At 39.5% G+C, this 15256-nt stretch overlaps 1 protein-coding gene across 1 annotated transcript in view; it reads right to left on the minus strand.

Annotated features, from left to right (window-relative positions):
* The window catches only part of LOC144071194 (uncharacterized), a 40028-nt gene that overhangs the window by 17386 nt on the left and 7386 nt on the right, over positions 1 to 15256 (minus strand). Inside the window, exon 3 of the mRNA XM_077596079.1 lies at positions 88 to 201. Within this exon, the coding sequence (XP_077452205.1) occupies positions 88 to 201 (114 nt within the window). The remainder of the gene's footprint in view (positions 1 to 87; positions 202 to 15256) is intronic.

Consider the following 15256-nt stretch of genomic DNA (forward strand, 5'->3'; position numbering starts at 1 on the left):
GATATTACATGCATACTTTAGCCTGCAAATAGGTTGTTACCCGACATTGACCGCGCACAGAAGAAATTAAATGTAGAACCTGCTAACCTGTGCTTGGGTGGATAGACCAGGGATTTGGGCGACAGTCTCACGTCATCCCTCCACTTCCTGTAATAGCAGCCGTGCTGCCTGCCACCATGACACATCGGAGCATAATTGTCCCTGACAAGAGGGCAAATCATCAACGCGGGCCTGATAAGCATTACAGCCCGATGACAGCTCGCAGAAGTGTATTAGCAACAGTGTGACATATTGCATTACCACAGTGAATACAATAAAGGAGATACTAAACATTATGGCAGGTTCAATGACAATCCATTTCTTCACTCTTCCACTAGTCCCATAACGCCATTTCCATTGCTAATTTGTTGCACGGATTTGTGTCACCTTAAGACCGACTAAATGGGTATTATACCAAACACTAGAAATTAGAGTGATACTGTAGATAAGCCATTAATTAATTAGCCCTAAAGACATTTTTATCATACTTTTATTTGACTGAAGCATGAAAAGATCATCAGATGCTGCAAGATGAGAGGAAGAAAAAAAGTAAGATTGCTTTTTTTATTTATTCATTTGTTTATTTTACACAAATCATTGGGGAAGCATTAGCCAACAGACAAAGTAAAAACTTCATACTTTTAAGTGTCAGTCTAGTTTTGTTGCCATGACTTTAAAACCTGCCGTGAATAAATGTAATTCATTTTTTGTAAATGTCAGCAATGTGAAACTTAATTGCACAATGTTTTCTATACTTTATGTGTTAGACCTTCACTGTTTGAAACGGTCCTTGATTAAAATGACATGTTTGTTCATAACCAAGTAACTCATATATAATATTTAGCATTTGAAAATAATTTGCAGACCTATATGATATTAACTTTTACGGCACCAGATGAAGACGTAAACAATAAGGTCTTAAATACTATGTGAAAGTGGGAATTATTTTCAAAGGTTGGATATACGTAATAGACGTGTTACTAATGCTAAAACAATACGCAGAAACAACATGTCATTTTAGTCGGGGTCCCCTTTAAGTAATTTTTTTTCTCCACTGTTCACTGTGAGGGGCTTGATTCCCCATCCTGTGAAATCCATTTTAAGCAGAGCTGTGTAACAGGAGCCCCAGGGTATCACGACAGGCCCTGAACCTGATAAGTTGAACATGTATTCTAGCTGTTCCAATACAATTTTCACAGGCCACAGTCTTTGGGGACAGGGGTGGATTGTATTCTCTCAGCTTCAGTTACTGGTAACATCTTTTAATGACATTAACAAATTCACCGCTATAGTGTTACAAGTGCTATCGAGGAAATCTTAAACGCCTCCGCAGTAAATACAAGGTTATGATATTATCTGGCACCGCCTATTGTGCACTCGGTGGATCATATGGCTATTAAAAGTCAGCCAGCAATGGTAACAATTACGCACATGAATGCCCCGCGTTGCCGCCTTGCAGCCTGTCTGCATTTACTGTTATAAATGTGAGCTAAGGACTGAAAACACCCATTTTACTGGGTGCAAACACATTTTTATTACATATTTCCACCACATTTTGTTCAAACACATTAACTTTTCCTATTCCTGTTTGGATTGCTAAAGAGGCCTTAAGAAAAGTCTTAGCAAGAAATTATATGTAAAAGGCTCACATGTGCCATTCATTTCACTTCATGTTATGTTTGTTTGTGTACAGATTTATAAAGCAGGCACATCCACTTCTCTACATTGAACTCCAGGTTTTAAAAAGTCAGGATATACCATACATACAGCACACAGAGTGTATATTGGATTTTTTCAAGCACATAATTGCAAGTCAGACGCCTGTCCCTGTAAAGCGTTACATCATAAAGTAATAAACCCCAAGCAGACTAATGCTATGCAAGCTTTGCCCTTCGCATTAGTCAATGTACAAGTGGAGGCAAAAACTAATGGTCCGATAAGATGGGACATGAAAGGAATTATACCATTTAATTTAGCTGTGCCTAGTGTTTTATTTAAGTTTGTCTGACATTGTAATCTAGACAAAATAGAAAAAGAGATAAGAATTTCTTATTTAATATAGATGCCTTGGGAATAATGAGCTGCCAGATATGATCCTAAAAAAATAATTAAAAAAACTCATTCTTAGATGCCGAATATTCACGAGACAACTTTTAATCTTAGCATGGAACTGCGCCAAAAACCTGAGGGATTTACCAGCACTAATGGAGTTCATAGATTGGAGCATGTCAGATTAGTAGTCAAAGAAAGCATGTTACAATATTGGTTTCACGACTCTTGCATTTTCCTGCAACAATGCTGACTTGAGATGTCGCTGCAAGTCTTGTGCTATTAGTGCTGTGTGAGAGCAGCGCAAGCCGACAGATGTTTATACGGAACGACAGTTTGCAAATATCTCAATCTGGTTTCAGCCACTCAGGATGACAATGAGGAACGCCATGAAATTGGAGGAGTCAGCAGCCAGCGATTATTTCATCAGGCCCTTTTCCCAAAGAGGTGCAATTGCCTGACAGCTGGAGGTGATTGGTGCACATGTCAAGACTCCCACCGGCCCGTTGTCACCACTCATTTCTTTAATGAGAATGAGCGGCAGCAAGACGAAAGATTGGCAGTGAAGAAGATTATACTATGTCTAAAAGGTCGTAAGACACATCCAAGTTGTTATGTGGGATCATGATTTGTATAATAAACAAATGGAGCCCTATTGCTGAACTGGAGAAAAACTATGTACTGTATAAGTCATAGTTGTGATAGACCATCTATCACAACTATCACTTATACAGGACATTGCTCCATTATTAACAGTTTTTCTCCAGATCATTTTGGGTAATTAATCTGATTAAGGTTTTTATCACTATGTCCATTTTCCTTAGAGTTTATCCTCAGAGTCATACCTGGGCCAGAGTTGATCTCATTTTATTTCATGCAAAGTGATTGCCAGTTAATCGGAGGGCACACACTCATCAAGTGACAATTGAAAATTGTAATATATAATATATATAAATAAAACAATTGACCTATAACAACTGTTTGACAAAACAGCCCTAAATACTACGATAATTGTGTATAATACATGCGGGCGTGGAAATCGATCAGCTAAACCAATTTTTTGCACTCAAACGACAATTAAAGCAATAGTTGTTTAACGTCGTTCATTACTGGCATCACCAAGAGTGAATTAGAATTTAAAATGCACGCAACTTCTAATATTGTTTAAAGTGTACATGTAATAAGGCAATCCCTTTTCATGTCCAATCATTACATAGTTTTAGGATTGCAATATTGTTTGAATATTTGTTTGATTACTGTCAAACAGAAATTATCTACCTTTTCCAATGCAGCAATGTCAAAGTCAATACTGTAATCGAGCAAAACATTTTATTGGAGGAGATGGGAATGTGGTTAGCAAGGAGTTACAGCTGTACCAACAACACTCAACAAACTAAAAAAAATATTTTCTGAAGGAAACAGGTAATTCCTAACCCCCCCTAAAAATCAATGGCAAGGTAAGGACAAAAAATTAACTCGTGAATAACCAGCATCTGATCGTCCACCCCCGTGACCTGCGTCGTTTCCAACTTGTTCTCCTCGTTTGAAACAAAGGCATTTGGTTCTTTGCACTGCTCAAGTGACACTTGCAAAAGTAAATAAGAACTCAATTCCCTCACACCCCTCCATCAAAATGTAATTAAGTTAAGTGCAGGCATATGTTGAATTGCAGACCTGGTGTCGCGCAATTGTCATTTGAGTCACCTCTGACCTTTTCAATAAGGTCTGGAACAAACTGATTTCATCTGCAACAGCTGCCATTTCTGCTTTTGGCTTTTTATTTTTTCACGACTCATGAAACACTCACGATCCAAAGAGGATCATGTTTCTGTCCACTTGTACATGTCAGGACCTTTCTCAACACTTTGGGCTTCAACTGGTATTGTATTGACCAGTATTTAATTGAGCGTGACAGTGTGTCTGAGGCAAAGTCTGTCAAAAAACATGCCAAGAATAACATCATTACTCTGCATATTAAATAAAAGCATGTATAAAATTTATGAATTGCCCATCCGTAATGAACGTATGTGTACATATTGACCTACAATTTTACAATCCGCTATGGTGTTCATGTTGTCATAATCTTACTGATGGCATCTACACAATGGGATGCAAAATTTTCAAATAATATATAATTTCAAGGCATGCTCTTTTGCAGATAAAAAAACAAATAAAAAACTAGGCTGATAGTATGAGGTGCCACTGATTATTAAAAAATGTGTAGCAAGAATAAGTGTTATGTTCCTTTTTTTGTTTTACAGTCAACTAATGCTCAAATTACGATTATCATCTGTACAAGCATGTACAGATGAATACTCAGTATACAATAATCCATATGAAAGAGAAAAACAAATAACCATGTTTAATCAATTCTTGCCTGATGAGCAGTTTAAAGTAAGGTCAAAACATGTCACACGTGCTTTGCAGTCAGCGAGACAAAAAGCGGATGTAAAGCACACCATTTAGAAGGGACTTGTGAGGTGATACTTTTTAATTGCTTCAGACAAATTTGTTTGGTGGCGGCGTCCGTCAAATTCAAAAACATGAAAGTGGATTTCAGCGGGTGAATGCGTAAAAAGGTACGTCCTTGGGGAGTACTGTGATGTGCCAGTAATGAGTGTTGGTAATGAAAGACTACGCTCTGACAGATGTATCCATTTAAGAAAAGGAATGGTTGCATTTAGGACAACACAGCCAGCAAATTGCATGAAACTTTCACTACAGCATGTACTTACTTACTCATGGGAATGGGCCGTTCTTTTTTAGGACCCACAGGATGTTAAAGAACAGTCCTATTGACCACACGTTCTGCACAAACCATGATGAGTATTCAACTTCATAGATGAGCTAGCTACTCACACAGTGGAGTAATCATAATTGAGGTGACAGAGGATAGCTTGGAGTATGTGGAGATGTGCCAGCTTGCTCCCCTTGAGCAAGGCATGTTTGTAACATTTCCTTCTGGTGTAGTATGCTTATTTGCAGAGCCTTCTCAACGGGATGTGAATTAATTTCCGCCCAACAGCAGTTATTGTTTTTTTTTTTTGTGTGTGTATTTGCAATGCTTATACTATACTCTATAGAACATTCGGTTGTTGTATGTTCCTTAAGTATAATCATCTTTTTAAGATACTGCATAGTTTTCATTAAAGGTGAACTAAACATAATATGCCAAGGTTTTATCCTAAAAAATATGATAACCTTGTATTATACATTGTATTAACAACACCTACATAAGCAGCCCGCAAGAGTACAACTTCGTCAAATTATAACTTATCTGCCTTTTTTAACCTTTCCATTTACCATCAAATCCAAAAAGGTTGGTCAACGATTGGCAACGTTCAGAACAGCACTGTTTTTTTTTTGTTTGTTTGGTTAGTTTGTTGACATGGTCATCCCCATTCGGAGGCCCGACGGGCTTACTTAATGAAGGTTTAGGCCCTCTTCTCCTTTCGTCAAATACTTGCTGACCTTTCGTCAAGTAGAGAAGGTCAGCGACTGGACTCAAATGAGAGCACAGACCACTTCTTCATCCATCTCGGACCTGAAGTTAAAGACTTTTGTTCAATTCTTAACATGGGCCATTATTTGCACCATGATTCCCATTCCCTTTAGGCTTGGTGACATAGATGTGGCTCTAGGGTGATGGATTGTGCTCTATTGAATGAAGATGAACCTTTTCCTTCTGGAGAAGAGAAGGTGTTGACACTGTGTGCTCTTGGTTTCCTCTACTCCTCCTGGAGGGCGCAGTCATTTATCCTGATTTAGTGCAGAGAGGTACAGCAGTACGATACCCCCCCAAACCACCGGTGGACAGAGACCGATATGGTGCCTCTGAAGTTATAAACCTCTAAAGGAAGCAGTTTACAGTGTGTGTGTGTGTGTGTGTGTGTGTGTGTGTGTGTGTGTGTGTGTGTGTGTGTGCGTGTGTGTATTCAAAAATGAATATTTCTAATTCAGAATATTCTCAATGCAATAAATTCCCATTGGTAGTCTTATGCTCAAATGTTGCCATTGTGGCAGTTTTTTGGGGGGGGGGTCTTTTTTTTAAATATTATTTACAAATGTCTACTGTTAGGGCTTAATGACAGTTGAACAAAAATGATTCACTGTACGTATCTAGTTTATTTGTTTTAAATCAAAATCTTCAAGTGTCAAACAGGTACAGAAATTGTGTGAGAAAAATGTATGTTTGTTGGGGAAAGCTCTCACAAGCACTTCCCACGCAGCTAATATTGAGGAGTTGGAAATGAGTGGCTAGTCGCGCAGGGGCAGTGGAGGCAGGGGACATGTTAATTGAAAGTTAGGATCACTTTGCGGCCATTACACAAGGATACCCGAGACACTTTAATGCAAGTGAGTTAGGCGGCACCTGCTGTCATCGGCTAATTGCATTGGGCTTGGTCACGTCTGTCACTGAACGAGTGTTCCCATCATGTTCTTCGTCTACTTACGGGTGTATTACCAGCTGAGCTGACATTACCTAGGCACCCAAGGGCGAACTGCTGCCAGCCTGCCAATATAGTTCCTACACGTCATTATTCTGCCAGTTTAATGCCATCTTTCTCAGTTCATTTCCTTTGTATAAGCCTCTTTATGTTCAATTCTAACAAGTACTGGAAATGCAATGGGTATACGTTTAGGAAGAACTCATAATAGGTGAAAACATTGAACAAGAATAGAAGCCTACCATGTGTAAAACATAAGTGTGAAATATGTGCCAAAAGAGGTGACATACGAGGCAGCAGACTAGAAGGCCATTGACTAGTTGGCTAAAGCCCATGTGCGGTCGATTGGTCGCTGGTCTTTTGGTCGCCGGTCTTTTGATCGTGGTCTTTTGGTAGCCCGGACCGCGACAACAGGCGACCAAAAGACCGGCGACCAAAAGACCGACGACCAAAAGACCGGCGACAAAACAAGGTAAAACAACACGGTCTACGCATCAATAAAACCCAACAATGGCCATGAGCAGTTTCTCTGAGCCGACATGTGAGTGTACAAGAGTTTGTATGTACATGAGTTGTCCCCTTAGGAAGGTACGTCAGTCAGGGTCTTAACAAGTGGTTCTCCAACAAAAAAACAATAAAAGTCCGGGAAATTTTGAGCTTTTCTTTAGCCTAATAATTAATAGGGCATTAAATATGACTAAATAGTAATTCACAGTTTGTATTTAGGGAATTTGAGCAACGATTTAAATGGTAATTATCAATAATCTTCCGGGCGACCAAAAGACCGGCGACCAAAAGATCGGCGACCAATCGACCGTGTACCGCTAAAGCCATGTCACAGAATGTGAAGGTGTGTCCAAACGTGAGCTGCGGCAGACTGCAGTTTGTGAGTACGCATTTTATGTTTGTGTTTTACTATCCCTTACAATTAGAAAATGACTGAAAAATGCCAAAAGTGGGTCTTCTTTCCCCATATGGAAGGGCTTTAGCACAGGTAAACATGGCAAAACAATGCTATTAAGCAACTGACGACACATTAAAAAAAGTCCCTTATTCATCCTCACTTATGTATGCATCAGTGGCAAGCCGGGTGGCTCACAGATGACACACTAAGGAGCCATACTGTGCTTCTAAGGACCCCTTGACTGCCTGCAATGTTTAATCTGATTTAGACCAGAGCACGCTCCTATTTATTTTTAATTGTTCCACTTTAGCATTTAAGAGGTATTGATCTCTCTGCCGGAAAAGCATGAAGTGACAGATTCACTTTTGTGCTCCCTGCTTGGAGAAAGTGAATCAAAGGACATTTTAATGTCACTGACTTTCTGAGGGAATTTGTAGAGCCATTTTAAAAAAGCACTAAAAGACATGTCTGCTCAAGCCAATCAAAATAACAGATAATGGACATCATGTTATAATAATAATAACAAAAAATTCATCCAGTAAAATGAAACATACACAATGTGGTTCTTGTTTAAATTGTTTTGCAATCTGACTCTTACTACTTTAATAAAATGCACATATTATTAAATGTAAATGTACGTATTATTACTTTAATATGTACATTTTTATTGCAAAGTTTTTACTGGATGAAAAATTTGGCATCGGTATTGGCCAAACATATCTTTAAAAAAATTGGATCGGAAGTACATAAAAGAATTTCATCAGGACCTAATTACTCCATACCAAGTAAACACTGGAAACACAACAATTTTAAGCCCAATCCTGAAACCATTCGAGCACTCTGTTTTTTAAAAAATACATTCAAGTAAGACCCCTCTCTCCCTCCTTTTCCCAACGCCCGCAGATGTTTTGATTAGCAGCAACTCGTATGCTGGTCAGATCCTGGGATTAATGATGGATAATTTGCCTAAGGTTGGCACAGCACAACACCGCGCTGCCAGACTTTAGATGCCATATGGGCAGAAGCAGCTGTTTTCATTACTCTCCCATGCCCAGATGTGTCAAACAGGATGCCGACTTCAATCCGCAGTCTTGCTGCCACTTGGTAGGGGGCTGCTTTCTACTAGCTTGGCAGCTAATTACTTTAATGTAGCCTAGGATGGAGTTCCTGTGTTTTTTTGAAAGGCCTTTTGCAAACGGTCGAATGCCAGCTGTCACCTCTGTGCGCAATGAGAGAAGATGGATAGGTAGTCGGCATGGATCTGATGAGGTTGGCCACGGGCCCCAGACTACGATAAGGAGCCGCCCCATCCTGGGAACGGAAGCAAGGTCATCTCAAATAAAATGCATGCTGAATCTCTATGACTTTTACATTCCATCCTGCCCGTGTTGTTCCCCTTGTCCATAAAGTTATCTCAATATTGAATGGAAAGGGTGTAAAAGGGAGTAATCGGAGACATCGGGGCTAGCGTGCCAAGACCACACACAGTAGAAGCTGGCACCGGAACAGAGAATAGCAAGTGAAAACAGAGAGGAGGATGCTGCCAGAATGTCAGCTGGGCATTTACATGGAACTGCACTCACTGTGGAACATGTGTTGGGCGTGTTTTCCATCCTGCTGCGCAGCCTGCTTTTATTGTTTGCTGATAAATCCCCAGATTTGTCACAAGTGACACACTTTAAAATATATATATATATATATATATATATATATATATATATATATATATATATATATATATATATATATATATATATATATATATATGTATATATATATGTATATATGTATATATGTATATATATATATGTATATATGTATATATGTGTATATGTATATATGTGTATATGTGTATATGTGTGTATGTGTATGTGTGTATGTGTGTATGTGTGTATGTGTGTATGTGTGTATGTGTATATGTGTATATGTGTATATGTGTATATGTGTATATGTGTATATGTGTATATGTGTATATGTGTATATGTGTATATGTGTATATGTGTATATGTGTATATGTGTATATGTGTATATGTGTATATGTGTATATGTGTATATGTGTATATGTGTATATGTGTATATGTGTATATGTGTATATGTGTATATGTGTATATGTGTATATGTGTATATGGATATGGATATATATATATATATATATATATATATATATATATATATATATATATATATATATCTTTATTGCTTCCCCTTTGCTCTATTTTGTAGTTGTTGACTAGTCTGCCTGAGAGTTTTGAGGTTCCGTGTTATAAAGTTTGCATGTTCGGCACATGCCTAACTGGGTATTTTCTTGTTACTCTGCTTTCCTTCTATATCCGAAAAGCATGGATAAAGACTCTAAACCAGGGATCTCAAGTAAAATAAAAATCTGAGAGGTCAGAATGCAAAGGATTTCTTGTGGCCAATGTACAGAGCTTAAAATCTTTTGATCAGCATACCTGACCAATCAAACAATATCAAAATGCCATACATCAATTTTGGATTTACAAAAAAGTTCTTCTGTTTCCCATGAATAAAAAAAAATAGCTGCATCATTAATTTAATTTAAAAAGAAATTTGGGGTTCAAAAGAGTTTTTAAGTAAAAGGTAACTCTCCCAATCGAGCTAGTGACCCTAATTAAAATTTAAAAAATCGAGTCATGTGTCTTCCAGCAAGGAGGTGACTCACAAGCTTCAGATTAAACACCCCCGTCTTTGTTGTGCATTGACACATGTCAAACTCGCTGGATGATCCAAAAACCCTTCAGTAGAATTCAATCAATTCCATCATCATGACAGTTTCAGGCACCAATAGATTTTCATTATGTTGAGATAGCATGTCTATATTTGCACTTCAACGGTGCCCGGGGGCAACAGTTCTGCAGTGACATGGTGATAGAGGGGTCAGTGACACCTGTCTGCAGCCTTTCAATATTTTCCATCAATAACATGTGAAGCCTTCCCACCTGCACGTCCTTCAAAAAGAAGCCCTGTCAGTCTATAAGCCATCATATCTCCCAACAAGGGCATAACATGACTGTAGCATTGTCTTCATTTCACTAAGGGCGGAGTTTCTTAATTCACTGAATTTGAAATACAAAAGAATGCCTGTGGGCAATAAGGTAGAGCGGCACTTAGCACAAGTGGCTCATAGTTCTGCAGCAGAATCTTTACAGTTAGCATTTCATCCAATCACTTGCCAGTTTTCAAACAGAACCCAGTTATGCTCACTAAAGACTCAAAAATGTCCATAGGTGTGACTGCGAGTGTGAATTATTCAACTCTGCTTTTACAAATGCTCTACATAAAGAGGTTTACTTTAGTTACGAGTCGTCACTTAACTCGCTTGCTCGAGAAGGATTGTGTTGTGGGCCAAAAATCTTGTGAATTATGAACATGAGTTATGTTGCAGCTCCAGTGAAGTGCCCGAAAAAGCAATTAAGGTATTAGAATGCCCTTGCCGCCTCTTTGGGCATTTATTGCATAGGACAGATGCAAATACAGAATGAGAACACTAATAAGGTGATGAAATATAATTCCAAGCTAAATAACCCAACTTGATTGCATCTCCTCATCACTTACTAGGCCATTGCTCTTAAAGACACTCATTTAAAATAACAGAGCATACACTAGATACTAATGTGGGGTCCCTAAAAAAAGATGAACTGCCCACTTGTTTTCAGAAACAATGGGATTGGTGTGGAAATATAAGCACACGTGACTTGTAACAAGAACAACTTGGCCATTCGATTTTATTCATAAGCACCGACTGTCGCTCAATCCGGCAAAGTCACCTATACAGTTTAGTTTTGAGCCGTCATTGCATCAGTATTGATCTTAATTCTTGGGCTTCATCTTTTGCCAATCATTAGGGGAAAAACAAGCTGAAGCAGCATTTAGAGAATCAAACAACAATTTTCGGCAACACTTCTTTAGAACAGAGCAGCCTTTTCATTGTTCTTTGACTGACATCTTGCTCAAATTATTGTACCAGCAATGCCTGAGGGAAAGTGAGTGTCAAACATTTAAACTGTTATTATTGCATACAGAAGGCCTGTTTTCAGTCAGCCAATGTATCATTCAAAGTGCTGTTTGTTCATTGGGGCTCTTCTGTACACATTTGTGTGTAGTGAGCATCCCCTTCACAGCACTTTTTTGTAGTCCTGCTCACTTTTGGGCCCATGAGTGGTTTCTCCCACAGGAGCCTATTATGCTTCTTAGCATATGCAAGAAGTTCGTCAGATCGTCTTTCTTACTCTTTTAGGGACTTGAGATCCGTATTAAGAGACCGCTACTCAGCCGGCAGCATCGCAGGGGCCACGTCTCATTTGGAAAAAAACTCTCCTAGCGTGCCGAGGGGGCTCCTCACTAAGAAAGTCACTTAGCGTTCAGAGCATACATGAAGGATCGCAATACACCAGAGACGAGATGAGTCACAGTCTCAGTTTGATCGACTTAGTTAAAGCAACCTCTTAATGACAGGAGATTTGGAAACTGGAATTATTTCACTTCTAAACCATGCAGGGAATTCAAACAGGGTACACATTTTATAAAGTGTACAGGATAAACTTTTGTCATCAACATCATCATTTGAGAGGAAGCCAATGTGTACAAGCGTGTACATGCAAACTCCACAAAGATTGCCCAAAGCCCGTATTTCAACCCGAAAACTTAGAACTGTTTGCCAGACGTGCCTACTTCTATTCCACTGCGGGCGGTTTCACATTCATCTATAGCTAAATCAAAATCTGAAACAAAATGAAGACATTGAATGCAATATTTTCAATTAATTTTGTTGAAGTCCACATTGTCTTCATTCAAATCTAACTTTGCATCCTAAACTTAAAGATTGGATTTTCTTAATTAAATTACCCCCCTTTTCTTGTTGTGAATTCAAGGGGTGGCTGCTGGCTTAAGGCAGTGAGAAAAATGTGTCTGGGCATTTTTTAGGGGAGGGGGGACGGGTGTCTGCATAATGCTGCTTTGTACAGAGAATGAAATGTTTTGTACTGGACCCCCCCAACCTCCTTTACTCCATTTGGACTGCTTCTTTTTTTGTATTTAACTGGCCATGTCTGCTTTCTTCTCAGTGTTGTGCCAGCATCAGCCCCTGAGCCTCTTGCCGGGAGAAGGCTTTGATGTGTCCCCGCTGCGCCCCCCACCCCAACCATCCCCTCGAGTCCTGATTGGCGTAGAGCCGGTGAGGCTGGCGGGCCCCGACGTGGGAGTAGGGCAGGACGGGGGGTGGATGAAAGCTCACGGGGCAGTAAGGGGGCACCTGTACACAGAGCCTGGCCTGTGCGCCCGCTTCATCTTCAAGCGTTTGCCTTGACCGCCGGCTGAACCCGGGTATCAGCGGCCATCACACGGTCGCAGTGACCTCCCTCTCTCTCTTACACAGAATTTATTTCCTTTCTATTTCACGGCATATCCTCCTATTTTTTTCTTTTTGGCCCTTTTGTCTGCCCGCCTCTTGTGTGACAGGTGAATCTTTCTATTAATAGGAATGAAATGAGATTCTCACGAGTTTTATAATGCATACAATGTTCAACACGGTTGGGGGAAAAAAGAACACTAAAGACGTTTGTAAAGCACAGGGAAGCTCATGTGGGAATTGGATTAAGCATAAAATGATACCTGGTGCCAATTAGACTTAGCTGAAGGTCACTGAAAGATTAGCACCCCGTTTCTTTTTCTTTTTTCACCAAGATGTCTCAGCAATAAAAGTACTGTTTGGGCATGAATGCATGTCACTGTGTCATTTTCTTTCTTTGAGCAGCAAAGAAAGGAGACTTTGATGTGCTAGCTAATGTACGTGTGGTCAAGGCTGGTGATGGTCATAATATACAAAATATAGCTTCCACATAATCCATTCAGTACATCTGCACAAGCATTTTTATACTCATTATGCTCTCCTTTTTTATGTTCTTCCATAGTAGAATGCTTAATTTAAACTGAACATCATGTATATGATAGAATTGTGCAGTAGTGGCCATTGAAGACCTTCGTCTACTAACATCACATCTAATAATTACAGAACATGAGTATCTAAAATGACTTATAAACAGTGGGATTTATTTCTATTTTTATAAAACAGCAGACATAAGGAGCAAATCAATAATATGTTTTTTTCTTTAATACACTCCCATAGTTTTCAGAAAATATCCTTTAGTTAGATTTAGATCGTCTTTTTTTAAAATACTGTTTTGCCATTTACACTCAATTTTTATGTTTTTGTAAATGCATTTATTGCATTTATGGAATCAAAGTGCAATGGAATGTGCAGCTCAAAACAAATTTTATTTCAAGCATAAAAACGATTATTATTTCCCCGCATTAAATGTTTTTCATCGAATTAATCAAATTAATTATTCAATGGATAAACTATTAAGTAATTGATACATGCTGCCTTTTAAAGGGCTAACATGATGCCTGATAATTTGGCAGGGTTTATTCGAAAAGTAGGGGAAAATGTTTCAATTCAGCCTGATTTTTGCGTTTGTGTTCCAGAACATTTAATCTCTCAGTAACTGTATTGATAATTTACATAGACCCTTCCATGCAGAGAAGTTCGAAGAATGATATTTTTATTGACTCAATGACCTCTCTCTCAATGTTGCATCGTGTTGTTTCTATTAGGAAATGCTGCATGATTAAGAATCCTCTATATTTTGGAATCTGTTTGCAAGCACAAAGCTCTTGGCTGACCCTGTGTAAATGCAGTTGTTGCAGAGGTGACCCGCTTATAAATGAGGGTCACGGTTCAGGTGATGGAGGTCACCACCATTGACCCTCCCCCGCAGATGAGGGCACCTCAGCAGCCCGCTGCTGTCGACCTTCCGAGTGCTGAACGTGCATTTGATTGCGTTAGGGCCAATAAGGGTGGAGCTGGGAGGTCACCTCCGGACTCATTGAGATGTGAGAGGTGACAGGCAGCGAGGTCTAAGCCAATAGAGCTCAAACGGCATCTGTCAAATGTACCTGACAGGATTGTTTGCTCAGCAATCACTCCACGTTCACTGAAGAGACGCAGGCATTTGACAGTCAATTTTAAGATACTGACAATACTATTATTATTAAATATTGATTATCATTATTATCAGACCAAAGTAATGTTTCCTGATTTACTACTATAAAAAGCATTGGGCTTCGTTATGACTCGTACGAAATAGTGACGCCCCGGCCATGTCATGAGCGATTGTCGGGTTCCCTATATAGTGTCTGCGGTCAAAAAGGCGCTCGGATGCCTCTTCCAGGTGTTTATATCGAAGCTACACAGCACACTGAGGAATGTATGAAACAATCCTAAAAGAAGCTAGTTTAACAGAATACAAAGTCTGCAAGGTGCACTGCTTGTGTTCACTCACCAATAAATGGAAAGGAGTACAAAAAGAGAGGAAAAAACTGGTAAAAGACCTGGAGGGCTGACAGTCTACAGTATCTGTGTATGTATTGTGCTGGAGAATGCAGGCGCATCACAGCATCACCACGAACATCACTTAGACTAAATCCCAAAGGCCGTGACTGGCGCAGTGTGTCCTGCATTAGCTCCACCACAGCTTGCTGAAATGCACTCGTCTGAGTGGAATGAGAGCCACCAGGCACCATGCACACCATGCCAGCGGCTTTGTCAAACACAGATCAATGAACGGCAGCGTTCTCTCAGACCTAGCCGCCGCCCTGCCTGGCTACAAGGACAAATACAGTATCAATGATATGCCTTGTATGCGGATGTGTTTGTCTCGTCGCCTATAATCAAGTTTGCCAACACTGGCTGCAGGGTCGTGTATCTTTTAAGCTAAGGGTGGGGAATTAATCTCAT

The sequence above is a fragment of the Stigmatopora argus genome, chromosome 3, assembly GCF_051989625.1.
Source record: "Stigmatopora argus isolate UIUO_Sarg chromosome 3, RoL_Sarg_1.0, whole genome shotgun sequence".
Lineage (NCBI taxonomy): Eukaryota > Metazoa > Chordata > Actinopteri > Syngnathiformes > Syngnathidae > Stigmatopora > Stigmatopora argus.